Below are 16,162 nucleotides of genomic sequence, written 5' to 3'. Positions count from 1 at the left end.
CTAAACACATGATGGAAGAAAAATAAGCCATTAACTGCTGACACAACATCTGACCTTTCATCCAACCAGTGCTTAACACAAAAACATTCGATTGACCAGTTCAGCATACACACACATGGACGTTTCCATACACACACAGAGAAAATCCAATGCCTATTGTGCTGAGGCCATTGAGCAAACTCCACACACAAAGCACAATCCCTCTTCAGGCCTGAACACTGCTGACACAATGACTATGGCGAGGTTAGGGTGGACCTTTTTAGGATTAGTCTGTGAGTACATACTCTCAAGTCAGTGTTTAGCAGTTTAAAAAGACTTGACATTTACTGAACTGATCAGACAGGGAGGGGATAGAGGGTTTGTCTTACCATTTTCTCAGATGTACGCCGTTTTCATTCTCTGGCCTGTACCTGCAGAAAATTGCATCTTTTAAAAATATTTTGAGGTATCTGGATGGCATAGATCTTTACCGTCCGTCCGGCCTGCACAGTGTACAGACCAAAAAAATACTGACATTTTACTTAAGATCTAATTCTCAATGGATTACAATTGCAGTGCTAAGAGGAGGCTCATAAGCGCAGTTAAACAAGGTCAGCAGAATGACATACTGTAGAGCAGCAGGCAAACAAATAGTGCAAAGCCCAGAATCGCTAAGTAGTCGTATAGAATGGACAGACTAATCCCAAAGTAGGTGTACTACAGTGTGTGAAGATGGGGAATGAGAGAGGTAAGGGACAAATGGATGGAGGGATGTATACAAAGAAGGTCTGTAAAAAAACTGAGTGAAGGACTGTGCTGCCTGCATACAATCAAGCCAGTCTACTGAAGCCAGAGTGAGGATAGTAGGTTACATTAGTTTGGTTAGCATATACCTATTCTTCTCAGTTTTATAGGCATTTGTCTACTGGGAGATTTGTTGTTTTTTTACAGCTTTACAGAGTGTGCATTAGTAAAAATGCAGCAGTATACTGTAAAAGATGGTGTAACTCACAACTTCAAGATATGACAGACAAAAAAAAAAAAAAAAAAAAAAGAAGGAACTGCGGGGACTGCTGCTTACCTGTGGCCGTTTCCTGCATCTTCTCCCTCTTCCGCTTCTTCTTCTTTCCCTAAAAAATATACAGAGGAACACATAAAGTGTGGCTCCAGCACTCACGCTCACTAGACCACTCTGGTATCCTGCTGCTGACTGCCATGTTCACTCATCCCCTGCTGGGCATCCAACCAGCATCCCTTGGACTCCAGACTACACTGTAAACTGCCACGCTGAGAAGGACAGACCAACCAAGAGTCTGAGCTGATAATTGTGCTCTACCTGCTTTCAACTGATTTTAAATGACTCACTTTCTATCATTTTTAGGCCTTTTTTGAGTTGGGACCATCCTAACCCAATAGAGCTAGCTTGTCCTGCTGTTGTGACCAGCCTGTACCATATTTCCACTACCTTTGAAGTCCCTCTAATGACAAATATTAACATGAAGTGCAATTAAAAATGCTCACTGTAATTAGGCTAGTCTAGCTCAATGACTGTGAAGAGTGCCACTCTTTTTCCAGCGAGGTGGTGGGAGTGTGTAAGGATTTATAGCTTATGCTAAATCCCCAGGGGAGAGACTATAGGTATAGATAGCAGCGTAGAGTCGTTCTAGTCAAATATGAGCAACACTTTGGTTTCCTGCTGCAAAGTCTGCTAATCCACTTATTCATGAGCTAATCTGCCTTCTACTGCTGCGGCAGACAGGGAAGAAGAGAGACTTAAAGTGAGAGTGGGTGAGAGAAAGGATGAGAGAGGGGTACACAGCAAAAACTATGAATGCTGCACGCTCTCCATGCCAGTGCGTTACCTATTTTGGGTGTTTCCAGGCATGATGTGCTGCTTGTGTACAGCTGAAGATTTTGTTTGTGGGAGGGGTCACAGAATAGCGCTTCTTACTTGTAAGAAATGTTTTGCCTTAAACATATCGTTTCCCTTTATCTCTTTGGTATGCCAAGTAGAAAACCATTCCTCTACATTTTTTTCCTACCACTCAAATATGTTTGTACTAACGAATCTGGAAATTAAATGGGAACTGGGCTAACTGTCACTAGCTGATGTTGTGTATCTTTAACTATGCTGTGCTTCACTGGGAGCAGAGCTGTGAAACTGTCTCGCCCCTCAGCGAGGCATTTTGGCAGTGGAGCAGTGGAGGCAGAAGGAGGAGGGATGCTGTCGGTGTCCGAGGGGAGGCAGATAAACACCACAAAGCACTTTGGTGGTGGAGTGAATGTGAGTGCCGGAGCCACACTTTTAATAAAGGCTGGTGCTCTCTCTCACAAATTCATACACGCCACATACACAGAGACAGATTTGACAACTTCCATGCAAATGTACACACACACACACACACACACACACACACACACAGTGATAAAACACCAAAACCAGACTGCATCTTAAATCCCACATTCACAAACAAAATGGGCAGCTAGAGGAGCAAAGGTTGCTGCTGCTGAATGCTGTATGTACGATCCAGCGTCCTCAACTCAGTCAAACAGGTGCTTTTTACATCTAAAGCTCCATGCCGATATGGAAGATCAAAGACTGGCATAACCATTATCAGGCAGTTTTCTCTCACTGTGGCAATAATAATGTCCATGATACTACAATCCATTTAAGTGTGGATGGTAATATAACAGTAAATCACAGAGCTATGAATTACACATTAGGCTGAAACAATGGGTCCACAAATGGACACCATTAACATGGAGCTGACTAGCGTGAATTAGTGTGTGTGTCATGATTGTGTGCCATTTAAAGAACAAGTCATGCAATGCTGACATAAACATACAACATAAATCAACATACACACACGCACCTCTGCCAATCTGTTCTGTTGATACTTACATAATTGTCTCGAGCGGACCAGCCTGGGTAGAGCTGCATGTGGAGCTGCCGTTCCTTGCGGGCTAACTCATAATACTTAGCTTGCTCTTCCCGAGATAAAGCATGCCACTGTTTCAGTACAAAAGGAGATTAGGGAAAAAATAGCATACAGTCAATTACTGGCATGCACTTGCATGTTCCCTGCATAGAGAAGTGTGCTGGTGTTTTGGTAAAAAGAAAAAAATTCTTTTCAACTTCCAAACGTTTGGTGTAGAAAGAAAAAAAAGGATAAAATAGAGGCAAAGAAGAAGGGGGACACATGATGAAGAGATTAACATGCACAAGAGTCAGAGAGAGGGAGAGAAGAGAAGGGGGAAAAAAAACTTTGATTTCATATCAAAACACTGGTTCCAATTTAGCAGCGCTTTTTATTCAAACTATGTCAGCGAGCAATTACCCTATGCAGGCCACAAACTAGGCTTTGCTGTGGCTGGCTGCCTCAACCGCTAGGCCTATTCGTTAAGGCTTTTAACATGGCTCTGTGGTTCCACTCTTTTCCCAATCCTCAAAAGGAACAAATTTTGTCATTTCCAACCGTGCCATTATCCAGGCATATTTTATTAAAGCCAATTTGATTAAATGTCAGTTAGATAGGCAGTCTGTATCTGTGCAACTGAGAGGGAAGTAATTGGCTGGGGCAATCATTATGACAGTAATCACAACTAGTTCATAAAAGACTATGTTAATAGAGAGAAGAATCTTGGTGCATTTAAAACTAATTTGGCCCGGGAAGTCATTCCATGCAGCCTCTTTAGAGTCATGGCTTGAACTGGGATCTCTTGGTTATTTAACGCAATCAAACAAAGATGAACTTCAGTGACAAAGAGAAGATAGGGGTACCTACCCTGCGTCCCAGGATCTGATTGATGGCTGCGCTCTCCTTCAGCGTGCACTCTGCGACCACATTCGCACGCATCTCTTTCATGTAGAGCATGAAGGCGTTTAGAGGCTTCTTGATGTGCGGTCTTTTGGGCTCCTGCTCCTTTCTCTGTTCGTGCTGGGGTTTCCTGTAAAGACAATAAAACAACAACAACAACATGGATGGAAGTAAAGAAGAGGAGGAAACAAAATAGTTAGAAAATGAGAGAATGAAAGGGAAGAGGGAAATTGTGGTGCCGCAATGGCGACAAAAGCAGCAAGGGTCTGGCTGCTCTTAGCCAATAGTGAGGCAGTGCAAAAGGGGTTGCCACGCCATGGGCCCCCTGCCTCTTTAATCATGTGCAGTTGCACAGTCGCAGCCCTTCATGCGGAGAGATTACTTCACCAGTAATGGCAACCAAACCTTCTCGTCCACAGCACATTGGCAATCGCTTAAAACCAAATGCTCAAAAACTCAAAGACACTCTGCTCCCACTCCTGACTTACTTTCTAATAACCTTTTTGATACTAGTACAGTCTTGGTGCTGGGATCACCATGAATAATGGAAATATCAGTGATAACCACCTCAGGGCACTCAGAGCACTTCCCACTGCACACTGGGGATGTGAATTCAGTTCATCTGAGCACTAATCTAGGACCTGTATCTGTTGCTGGCTAAGTGTGTTGTGATCCCTGAGGCCAAATGAAGCATAGGCCTGTTATCAGTAGAGCACGGGCCCTCGCTGCTTATCTGCTCACATCAAGGGAATGAGAACAAGGCTCTGACAGAGGGTTTATTCAGCAATGGCCTACTGTAGTGATGGAGCGCACAAATACCTGGAAGTATGCTGTCTCAAAAACTGCTCATAAAGCGGGTCAGGGGAGGGGGGAAAAAAAAGTGTGCGAGAGTGTTTGATGAAGGTATTTTGTGTTTGCAGGACTCACATGTGCATGAGATCTGTTTCATGCAGAGGCTCGTGTTTGACCTGTGGGTTGACGATGGCCGGGTGGGGGATCCCTGTGGCGTGGGGACCTGGGGGGCCGGGCACCATGTGGTGTGAGAACCTGCAATAACAGCAGACGGCAGACTGATTAATTAAAGAGGACGAAGAAGTACAGTAGCATGGAAAGGGTCCCCTAAATGTCATCGAAGTGAAAAAATAAAACATAAAATAAAAACAAAGAAAATAACACTCAGAAGTGATAGTAGATGCACACTTGCAACAGCATACACAGACAAGGAAAGAAATCCATCCACATATATTTATTTGCTTGATGTTAAATGCTTAATATTTAGAAAGACTTTTCAGCCGGAAAAGACGATAGTGAGAACAGAGTCACTGGCTGTAGTTCTTGTAGCTTTGGATCTTTTTAGCACCAATTTCATCAACTTCTTTCCTGCAATATTAGAGTAGAGTAAAGCTTCCCCGAGGGGCAATTTGGCTTACAGACAGCAGTCAATAATAATTATAATAATATCATGCTGGACACAGTTAAAAAGACCATATGAAAATCTCCCTCTACAAGAGCTCGCAAGATGAATGCAGTGGGTCACCCAGTTAGGAAATAAGAAAAAACGTAATACAAAATTATGTTTTTGTTTTGGACTTTTCTCTAATCGTCGCTTCTTTACAGTGGAATACTGCACTGTCACCTTTTCAGGCATCTAAAAATTATTTAAATGAACTGCTCACAACTTAACATGGAACCTGTAACAAGGGGTCACAAGGTCACATATTGTTTCATGTTAAGGGATCCCATTGTTTAAAAAAGTTGAGTATCACTGGTTTTTATGATTACATGGCAATTTGTTTTGCACTCTGACACTGTATCCAACGATCCAAGGGGCTATAGTATCTAATAGTCAAGAACTACAAGTTTCTATGTTGTACTTGTGTATGCCTTCTCACTGCAACTCAAGAACAATGAAGATTAGACAAAATAGGAGGAACTGAAACTTGTTGTGCTCTCTAGTATTTTTAAAATCTGTTTCAATTTGTTTAATTTTCCTTCAGAGCTGCTTTGAATATACATTTATGCAAAACATGAGGAAGTCTTTAGATATACATTTTTTAAAAACTGGTTGCTGGTTTTTAAAAATGTTTGTTATAGAAAAAAAGATGTGAGGCATGAAATTTACTGATCAGCAATGTTCAGTACTGCAAACACAATGCTTCCTCAGTCCAAGGGACTTGTTGTGGGGTACAAACTATGACCAAGGATCCAAAATCAGAACTATATTTCTTAGGTGGAAAAGTGGGGGAAAGTTCCTAAAATCAGAAAAAAAAAAAAAAAAAAAAAAAGGGCTAATATAATGTAGGGGTTCAGATTTAAGGGGGTGTAAGGAGGAAAGCAGGAGGAGGCAGTATGGGATTCAACCGTCGCCTGATCCTGGACCTTACATCTGGCTTTACTAAGTGTATGCCTAAAGCCCTTTCTTTACAAACATCAAGCTGACAAAGAGATAGCAAGTAAGAAAGAAGGTAAGATGTTGAGCAATGGCGGTGACAAGGATGCAGTCAAAAAAAAGAAGAAAGAAAAGAGGTAAAAGATACAAAAAAAAAAAGTATGTCACAAACATGAAGTGAGGCTCAGAGAGAGAAGTGCTTCCAGGAAGCTTTGATGGGGGTTAAGCAACCATATGGTTATGCAGGGGCACGTATGCAAAGATGTGTTTGACATGTGCTGGGCACACAGAGGAGTGGTGTGGCTGAAGCCGCAGCAGCCAGAGGCAGACCTCCCCTGTGTAGGCTGCTGCTGCAGGCCACTATTCCTCCATTCAGTACACAAAGCTAGTACAGTATCAGTGTGCATCTGATGTGAGGAGACAGGGTAGTAATTGCTCCTTGTTTACATCAATCAACAGTGCATGCTTTTGCTTTTGTCTGTCTGTGACTCACCATCCCAGCGGTGGCGTGATCTGCCCCACTCCTCCAGGAGACAGGGAATAGAAGTTGGGCATGTCTGGTCCAGGGTGATGCCTCGGCATTCCTAGACAAACAACAATGGTAAACAACTGTTAGAAAGTATTGAAGTTCGATACCCAATGCAATTTTTAAATTATACATGCATCCTGTGGATCATAAAGTCCAAGTACCTATTAAAATGTGCCCGTACCATTGAGTATCAAAAACTGGCAAATGCCAAAAGTTATAAAAAAAGGTGTTAAAACTACAGCAACACTTGTAGTACAAAGAACTTTATTGTGAGACATTCATCAGAATCATTATAAAAAACACACTACGAAGAACTTTTAAATAGAGTGAGCATGAAAGAAAATGTAAATAAAAGACAACCAATATACATACAGTACCAAAAGTTAGCATTGCATGCTTTGTCAGGTCAGGTTTACATATTCTTTGATCACACTTTTCTTAATTTAAGTCATAGCTTTGCCAATTGTATACCATTTTGTTATGAAACATTCTTGTACAGCTGTTGGTGTTAAGACAACATTAAACAATGCTGTAATACAGAAGTTTAAATTAACGGCATACCAGGATTTAGAGAAAAAACATGTTTATGTTATTCAAAGTAAGGGATTTGTACTGGTGCAGAAACTCAAGTACACCAATCTAAGAAAAAAAAATTCCAAATGATACCCAGCCGAGTAAACTAGGGATGCACTGATCCGAGAAGCGGGATCGGAATCCCCACTCTGACCTTATTAAGCACATCGGGTATCAGCCATGATGTGACCAATCTATATTACATACAGTTTCTTTGTCAGTGTCATTACAAAATTCAAATTGTTTCCAGAAATCAGCTACATTCATTCAGTCAATTTTGGCCACATCAATCCCACTACTCACGTTACCTGATGTAAATATGATTCCAATGGTTCCACACAGGTGAGGTAAACAGATTTTAAAATTTAGGGAAAAGAGAGCACTGGTATTGGATGGGTACTTGGTATTGGTAGATACCACGAATTTAGATATTAGAATCTGTATCAGGAGCGAAAACGTTGGATGGGTGCATCCATATAATGAGCAACAATTTGTGAAAGTTCATTCTTGACCTCAAAAACTGTAGTTTGACAAAAAAAAAAAATCCATGACAAATGGGCAAACTCCATCTTCTCATCAAGACTATGAGCTACAGTTAAGAACTCCCAGAAAAGCTAGTACTGGACTTTGAGTTAAGAATTTTTTCTTTAAAACCTATTACTCCTTCCCACCTTTCCCATCCTGCTTCACTACAATTCAAGGACAGTGCACATGTCGGGGCTTGAAAATGCTTCCTGACCTCACATTATCAACCAGTAAGAAAAGGATAATATTTCCCCCGCTTAGCTAGAGTCCTTCCAGTGTGTTTCAGCGTCTCTAAGCTGGTTAATTGAGGCTTCCGCTTTGTGGCAGAGGCTGCAGCTCTCCCTGTAGACACGGGATTGACTTGGACTAACTGTCGGTGGATCTTCAGGACTAAGCTCCTCCATCTCCAGCTCGCCTGCCCCTACTGGGTTTCAAGGTCGAGGGGTCCCTTTTTGTAGGAAGACTTAACTAGGAATAGGGCTATAAAATGATTAAAATTTAACAAAATCTGCAACATGTCTTCTTGTCTAACACCAATTTGTTTTTCATTTTAGAGCAGAGCAAGTAATAATATGATTGAATGTCTAGATTTCAGGAAATGCTGTTCATACACAGACAAGTACAATGTGCCTACATGTGTGCTCACACACACACACACACACACACACACAAAAGAGGGCAAAAACCTCAAGATTAGCACCATCTTCTAATCCCTGCTGGAGCCAGCCTTTTCCGCCTGCCTCTATCTTTTCTCTTCCTCTTTCTCTCTGCAGGCTGTGGTCTGAAGGGGCCTCCCTCCTCAGAGAAGCGGGGTGAGCGGGGGGGCTTATATCTCCAAAGCCAATGTTGCAACGCTGGATTCATAGCATGCACAGCACTACCCCCTGCCCACTAATCCCCCACGTAACACTCCTGAGGGCCCTCCTGAGGGCAGAAGGGAAGGAGGCAAGTGGTGAGGCGAGAGAGAGGAGGAGAGAGCCCCAGCGTGTTAACCTTGTCACTCACACCCCTAAGGTGCCCAATTACACACTCTCCTATTCGCACGTTCCTGTTGACACCCAACATGGCTTCACACTCGCATTTCCTCTCAAAACAAGCAACTCTAACATGATTCTCATTGTAAAATCTGGAAATAATCTATATTCAAATTAGTGTTCCCATGTTATATGACATATAAGGTTTAACATGTTCAAAGCGCCCCCCCCCCGACCTTCCATCCTGCGTTGCGGCCCTGTGCATATTAGAGCTCATAATGAGAAAATCCATGATTGTTTTTCATAATTAACAAGCAGATCAAAGTCTGAGCCCACTAAGGAAGGCAGAGCAGCAATTGGTCGATATGAGAGAGAGAGAAAAAAAGAGAGAGGGACAGCAAGAAAGAGAATAAGAGAGATTTCGTTTTGAGCATCTGCAGCTTAGCTCTGCTGGTATACACACATAAATATGCCTAGGGAAATCATTTGCAGCTAATTCTGCAACTGGATCGCTTGGACATGGATTTCTGTTGGACTGCAAGTGCAAAGCTCAAATATAGTAAGAAAAAGATCTCCAGGGGTCTTTTCTGCTCTTCAGTGTTTGTCAGAAACTTGGTGGATCTCTATGGACTGGCAAGACCAACATGAATGGTAAAATGGAGAGCATTACCTCATACATTGTACTACATGACAACAAATTTCTGAAATGAAATGTGTGCATGTGCACACAGTGTATTTATTGCTCAATTCCATGTCAACACAATTCTTTCCTGCTTCCATTAGAAAAATATTCAACAAAATGTGTCTGATGCATGATTCCTCTGACATATGTGGAGCACACTTTCTTTATACGTCTCACTTTTCATCTCAATACGCTGTGTACTCTTGTGCTCAGTTCTACATTGTTATTTATAGCTGGTCCCTCAGAACCTCCCAGCCTCATCATCATCATCATCATCATCATCATCATCTTCATTATCGCCTACATCCTGTCTGATCCCTCTCCTCCTTTTCAACTGGCAGCCGCAGGAGAAGAAAGCCAGGAGAAAAAGAAAAGGTGCAGGGATAAAACTATGGAGGGCCCACGTCTTTTCGCATTGGTGAGAAGCTGCCAAAGTCTCCAGCTGCGCGGGGCTGAGGAGCGCCTCTGCAGCTGTCAGAGCTGTAGCTTGATGTTGTTACTGAGAGGCAAAGAGTGCGGAGGGAGAGGGCAGCAGAGCTCAGCGCGCCGTCCCACAGGCTGCTTCAAATGAGTTCATGTTAAGAGCTGATAGAAAGGATGACTTTGCTGTGACACATTTTGGTTTGTGTGTCTTTATTGATTCCTGACAGTGTTGGCAGATAAAAAAAAAAAAAAACTAGGGTCAGGTATTCAGGTTCAGTTTAATGCAGACTGAGTTCATCGTTCAGCATTATTGCAATATTTTTGAACATATTCCCACTTTATTTACAAATCCACAAAGCATGAACAAGAGCGGTAAAAACCCTGTTTAACCCTGTTTCTCTAAGGGTGATGTGTAAAACTTAAAGACTTTTGAATGCCAATTCAAATAAAATGTAACAATGCATATTGACAAAATTTGGTACTGGAAAATCTCTCCATTAAAGTCCTATTGGGGAGTAACAATCCAGCCCATTATAATATCAATATAACATATCGGCCATTATGTGACCGATTACATTTTATAAATTCTTCCACGATGTTATTATAAAATTCAGTGTTTCCACTATCAGTTATCTTCATTCAGTCATGCCAGGCCGCTAAGTTTTTAGTCCCAGAGCAATCCCTGGCCTCGTGTTAACTTTGATTAAAAAAAAAAAAAAAAAAAAAAAAATGAGTTTCACACAGTGAGGGAGACAGATTTTAAATTTGGGAAAGAGAGAGCACTGGCATCGGATCTGTATCAGGATATACCCTGAGTTGAGGTATCAGAATTGGTCTCCGGAGAGAAAAAGTTGGTTATTGTAACAGTCTGTTCACTTGTCTTAATCAAAAAACTTTGACACGACTGCAGACTGTACAGAACTCAGCTGCTAGGCTGTTAACCAGGACCAAGAGGTACGAACACATCACACCTGTTTTAGCCTATTTGCATTGGCTCCCTGTTTGTTTTAGGATTGATTTTAAGATCTTATTGATTACTTTTAAGGCTCTTCGTGGCCTGGCTCCAGATTATATTTTAGACCTTTTAATCCCTTGTGAACCTTCACATACTTTGAGATCTTCAGGTATGGGTCTTCTGGCTGTTCCTGAGTCCGGGATGAAAACTAAGGGAGACAGAGCTTTTGCCATCAGGGCCCCGAGGCTCTGGAACAACTTGCCGGAAGAAATTAGGATGTCTGTGTCTTCTTTTAAGTCTCTTCTCAAAACACATTTTTATCTGAAAGCATATCCTGATTTTACCTGAACTGGCTGTTTATTTTATTGTTTTTATGTATTTTATTTATTTTATCATTCACTGTGGTATTTTATTTCTCTCTGTGAAGCACTTTGTACTTTGTTTTGATAAGTGCTCTATAAATTTTAAGTTTTAGTATTATTATTTTTATTAATAAGTTGGAGCATTGCATATCTAATTAGTAGCCCTTATTTTGCTTACTAAAGTAGTTCAGATGAGAAATAGATCTTTTTGTCCATCTTGAAAATATTGCCACTAATTTGAATTTGTAAATCAAAAGGATGACAAATAATATTCAGAATATTTGGAAACATAGGATCATTCAGAAAGTTATATTACAGCAACCCTGCTGCCACACAGTTGTTGTACAGGCTGTGAGTGTTATGTCACATTCTGATCCATTTGCTTGGTCTCTACCTTGTTTGTTGTTGGCATCCTGGGGGTGATGACCAGAATGGGATCCTGGGGCGAAGTGCTCGTCACTGTACGTGATCAACGGGGTGAGTGGGTGGACTGCATGGGACGGCTGCACCACAGGGACTTTGTTGGACTATGGAGAAAAATACAACAAGATTTAAAAACAATATGAAAGAGTGATGACATACATGAGCTTCAACTGCATTATTACGTGTGCAATATGGCCCTGTTCCCTCCCACATGATCTGGGGACTGGTACGGCACATAGTGCGGGTGGTCTGCCTTCTTGCAGACGTGGGTGAAGCTTAAAAGTATGGTCAAGAAAAAAAAGTAACTAAAAAACATTTCTTCAATTTCTTTTTAGTAGCCTGAGCCCAGCACCTCAAAACTTTGTTTAGCCTAGGTCAGCAGGAGCGAAAACCCTACTCCCTGAAGGAAGAAGGAAAAACAAGTCAAAGAGGTGCATGAGCATGTTTGAGACAGCAAAAGAGAGAAAGACGCAAACCGAGCTAAAGCGAATAGGAGCGAACAAGCGATAGAGCAGAGAGAGTGGAGAGAAAAGAGATTCGCAGGGTAGAGTTAGAGCACAGGTCTTAGGCGGGAGATCAAAGGCAGTCATTAGCTGGTGAAAAAGGGGAGTTCATTACAGAGCAAGAGCCGGGGGAAGGAGAGATGAGGGATGGAGGAGGAGGAGGAGGAGAAGAAGGGGGCTTGGCTATGGAGAGAGAGCGCGAGTGAGACAGATGTCTGCAGTGGCCTGGCCACAGGCCCCCCATCCTCGGCTGACTCAGAGAGACCTGCCTCCTGACAACTAAAATAGACCGAGCCAGTCCCCAACCCCCAGCCAGCAGCGCTTACATGCTTCAGCAGCACTGAACACATGGTAATGCTTAGCCATGCTAAATCTACAATTCACAATCTGAGCCCAGAGCTGAGCTGGAGTCAAAATATCACCTCCACAGGATATATGGCTAATCGGAGAGACATCAGTTCACTGTTGGGTGAGACACGTCTTACACCAAATGGCTCCCACAAGCTTTGAATCAAAGCCTTTCATGAAATTGTAATCAGAGGCTCTCACAGGAACGGTCACCTGACTAATAATGTTTTTGAAGACACTCATCTAAATTTAGTATGAGCATAAATTTCTGAAGAGATGAAATAATCAAGGGACTGTTCTTTATTAGCTCTAACTTCATTATCCTAGTGAGGTGTCCACCAAGGTGACATTCCTGCAGTGCTAAGTGGTGATTGGTGCCCCTCCTCGCTCACACCAAACCACACCCATATTTAATTAAATTAATATTTTTTTATATATATATATATATATATATATATATATATAAAATAGAACCCTATATATATATATATATATATATTTTTTTTTTTATATATATATATATATACAAGGGTGGCTGGAATGTCTGCTTTTCCCCGAACCTCTCACAGACTGGCACCGGTCTCAACTTAAGACCCCCCTCTCCCCCCCTTCTGGGAATGTCCTAACTGGGAAAACAAAGGGCAGTATGTGTGGTGTATGCGTGTGTGTCGGAAAAGGTCTCAGTACCCTCAACCACATGACGCGTCATCTGCATCAGACTCCTTATCGGGTTGGGAATCTCATCTCCCAGGGCCACTTTCATTCCCAGGTCCTCTCTTGATATGAGCCTCATATGCCATCAAGTAGCAGAGTCCATTTTATCTTTTGTGATTGCGCACACTACTCAATTCAGCAAGAACAAGACCAATCCTGCCTGAAAACTAACTAAGCTATGATGCTGAGGCTTTTCACATTAGCCCAGGTGAGTGTGGTTCTTTGACCCCAGTCAACAAGAGTCAAAGGTGACGGGATAATCTGCAAGTGTGGGAGTGTCAGACCCCATCCTACAGAGGGGAGGGCTTATTAGTAAGGGCTGCTAACAGGGGTGGCTGGGACATGCCTACACCAGGGGCTAAATGATAGCATTCTCGCCCATATTATTTTACGCCTCTCCACTCCCATTTGTTATCCTGTGGGAATGAGATAAGAACCTGAGGGATTATCATTTTAGCTGCAAGTCTTCTCCAACTTGTAGCAGGGAGAACAGAAAGAAAAAGCGAGTGGAAACAAAAGGTAGTCTCTCATACTTGTTCTCACACACACACACACACACACACACACACACACACAAATACTGCAGAAAAATAAGGTGATTGACTCTTTAGCACCTAAGAAAGCTAGAGGCCATAGAAGAGAAGCTCTCTTTTATGCTTTTTCCAGTTACAGCTGTCAAATCCTATCTTTCTCAACTTCTTAATAAACTGCCTCCATTGTTGCAAAATCCACCAGAGAAAAACCTGCAGGCCTCTGTGACCAACACAGAATTTATGGCTATTTGGATGAATATTGACATAAACTGCATACCATAACTAACTATGGTTTACTTTCAGAAGAAAGGAAGAGCAATGAATTGTCATTTAGGCTTCTTACATCTTCATATCGCTCTAAACATTCATAAAGTATGATGGTGTAAACTGTATCAGTGAAATCCTCACGTTTTGACTGTTTCACTTTAATGTTACGGTCATTACGTGCCAACAGCTGTCATGGAGCCACCATTTTAAATTCTTCCAGGTGCAGACTTGCTGGCTTGCTGCACCCACTTTGCAGTTCTTGGCAAAGTTTACACACAAAAAGCACAACAACCAATTTCCTGGAGGAAGTAGTTGGAGACACTCAAGTGACCACAACCGTGAGGGTCACGCCACGTCGCTGCAATTTGATCTCCTCTCATCCCCATCCTGACTTTAAAAGCCCTTAGCAGCAGCGGTTTTGCGATAGAGGGCGGCCATATTGGAGGTCCCTTTTTATTGTATAGGAGAAATAATAGGCTTAGGATATTTCTATTCATATTTTTCAGGGAGAGCGAAAGAGGAGAGGCGGCGAGGATTGAAAAGAAAACGTTCCATTTGGAATTTCATATCCAGGCTTGGCCGGCCCTTCTAAAGAACCCCTCAGATGTGGTTTTAAGAGAAATTCATTGTGCGGAACTGGAGCTGGCAGGAAGCCCTCCATGGAGGAGACACTCCAGTGTGTTTCAGCACGGGGAGCCAGTGACTTGGTGTGCTGTCTGAAATTGGGGGTGGGGAAGGGAAATGGGACGTTTCGATTTTGTTTCTTTTGTTTTTTCTGAGGTAGGATTTTTCTGACTGCACGCCTGTGTCTCTGAGCTTGTATTCTGTCAGATTCCACCAACATCCTGCCATGGTTTTTGAGCATGAGTGTGTGTGTTAACATTTGTGTCTCTGTGGTATATGCAATAACCATCCCTGCAATATTGCCTTTTTAAGCATCTCTCTCCCTCACAGCACAGCTTTTGTACTCCACTCAATTATACCACTTCTGCAGAGTGGAGTGGAAAAAAGGGAAAGCAGGAATTTTATAATAATCACTTCCCACTTCTGTAATTTATATGCAATGAGGACTCTTCGTGCCTGCAGCTACAATCAAGTGTGTAGAAACCATGTGAGGTGTTTCACTAACAGCTGAGGAGATGGCAGCTGAAGTGGTGGCTATGGATTCCCATGCTGCTAAATCTTTTCACTAAGAAGCCCTTCTCACCCCAAAACCAAACCTCACCTACTCACAGGATTTTCTGCACTCTGGAGTAAAAGGGTGCAGCAAAAAAAATAAGACACGGGATATTAACAGAAGACAGAAAGAGAAAAAAAGATGAGGGAAGAAATTGATCTGTGATTGCAAACAGTATCATCAAAAGTTTGCAGTAAATTTCCAACAAATTGATATGATTTCCAACTGTGAATCACTGGCAGAGAACACACACCCTCCTCTGATTGTTTAAATACCGTCTTTGGCTACTGTTTCCACTCACACTGTGATCATAAAGACGACAAGATTACAGATGGAAAGCCTCTGTAAATGCCAAAAGTTGGTGTGAAGCAAGGGTGTGCCCGGTACTGAAATCCTACAGTCACCCTCAGACCAGGTGTTCACTCTCAGGTGTGTTTGCGTGCAAGCTGTCCAACCTTTTCCCAACAAAAGAGAGCAAACATTCACAGTGCAGAAAAGAAAAGGGACTGTACCTCCCTCCTCCCCTTCCTCTTTACTAAAACCAGTGGAGACCAACCTGAGGAAGCTTAAATAAATAACCAATTACCATTCGCAGAGCGGGTTGAACCCCACCATCTTCGAGTGGAGTGCTAAAAAGGGAATGTTTTATTGGCAGGATGGCCCCTTAGCCAGGGGGCTTAATGTAACGAAACCCAATTAATGGAGAAGAAAGCTGGGCCGCCAGCAAGCGAAGGAGCGCCACGCGCCCAGGGTAATGAGACGAACAAGCAAAGCCAACCACAGGGACAGGAGTGGAGGAGGCTACGAATAACAGGAAAAGCCTGCCCTGGAGAGAAATTTACATCTGTGAAGCCCCCCCCAATCTCTCCTTCTCCCTCCTCCTTTCATTTCAAATCATAAATCCTGCGTGCTAGTCAAGAGTCCAAAAGTTGAAGAAAAGCAGTGACACTGAAAACAGAGGCCAGTTGGTAAAAATAGTAAAAACACA

At 42.4% G+C, this 16,162-nt stretch overlaps 1 protein-coding gene across 8 annotated transcripts in view; it reads right to left on the bottom strand.

Annotated features, from left to right (window-relative positions):
• Positions 1-16,162, bottom strand: part of lef1 (lymphoid enhancer-binding factor 1) — a 44,658-nt gene that overhangs the window by 8,965 nt on the left and 19,531 nt on the right. Inside the window, exons 4-10 of one of the 8 annotated variants that reach the window (XM_044188922.1) lie at positions 11,604-11,736; positions 6,680-6,779; positions 4,725-4,844; positions 3,765-3,927; positions 2,882-2,989; positions 1,061-1,103; positions 369-410 (exon numbers count right to left, since the gene is read on the bottom strand). In XM_044188922.1, coding sequence (XP_044044857.1) covers positions 376-410; positions 1,061-1,103; positions 2,882-2,989; positions 3,765-3,927; positions 4,725-4,844; positions 6,680-6,779; positions 11,604-11,736 — 702 coding nt within the window. In that variant the 3' untranslated portion in view covers positions 369-375. Of the gene's footprint in view, positions 1-368; positions 411-1,060; positions 1,110-2,881; positions 2,990-3,764; positions 3,928-4,724; positions 4,845-6,679; positions 6,780-11,603; positions 11,737-16,162 lie in introns of all 8 variants that reach the window. The other 7 variants (XM_044188924.1, XM_044188921.1, XM_044188923.1 and 4 more) reach the window with 7 other exon arrangements.

The sequence above is a fragment of the Siniperca chuatsi genome, linkage group LG3 (genome assembly GCF_020085105.1).
Source record: "Siniperca chuatsi isolate FFG_IHB_CAS linkage group LG3, ASM2008510v1, whole genome shotgun sequence".
NCBI classification, from domain to species: domain Eukaryota; kingdom Metazoa; phylum Chordata; class Actinopteri; order Centrarchiformes; family Sinipercidae; genus Siniperca; species Siniperca chuatsi.
The sequence above is the reverse complement of the archived record's forward strand: the minus strand, read 5'-3'. Positions and strand labels throughout refer to the sequence as shown.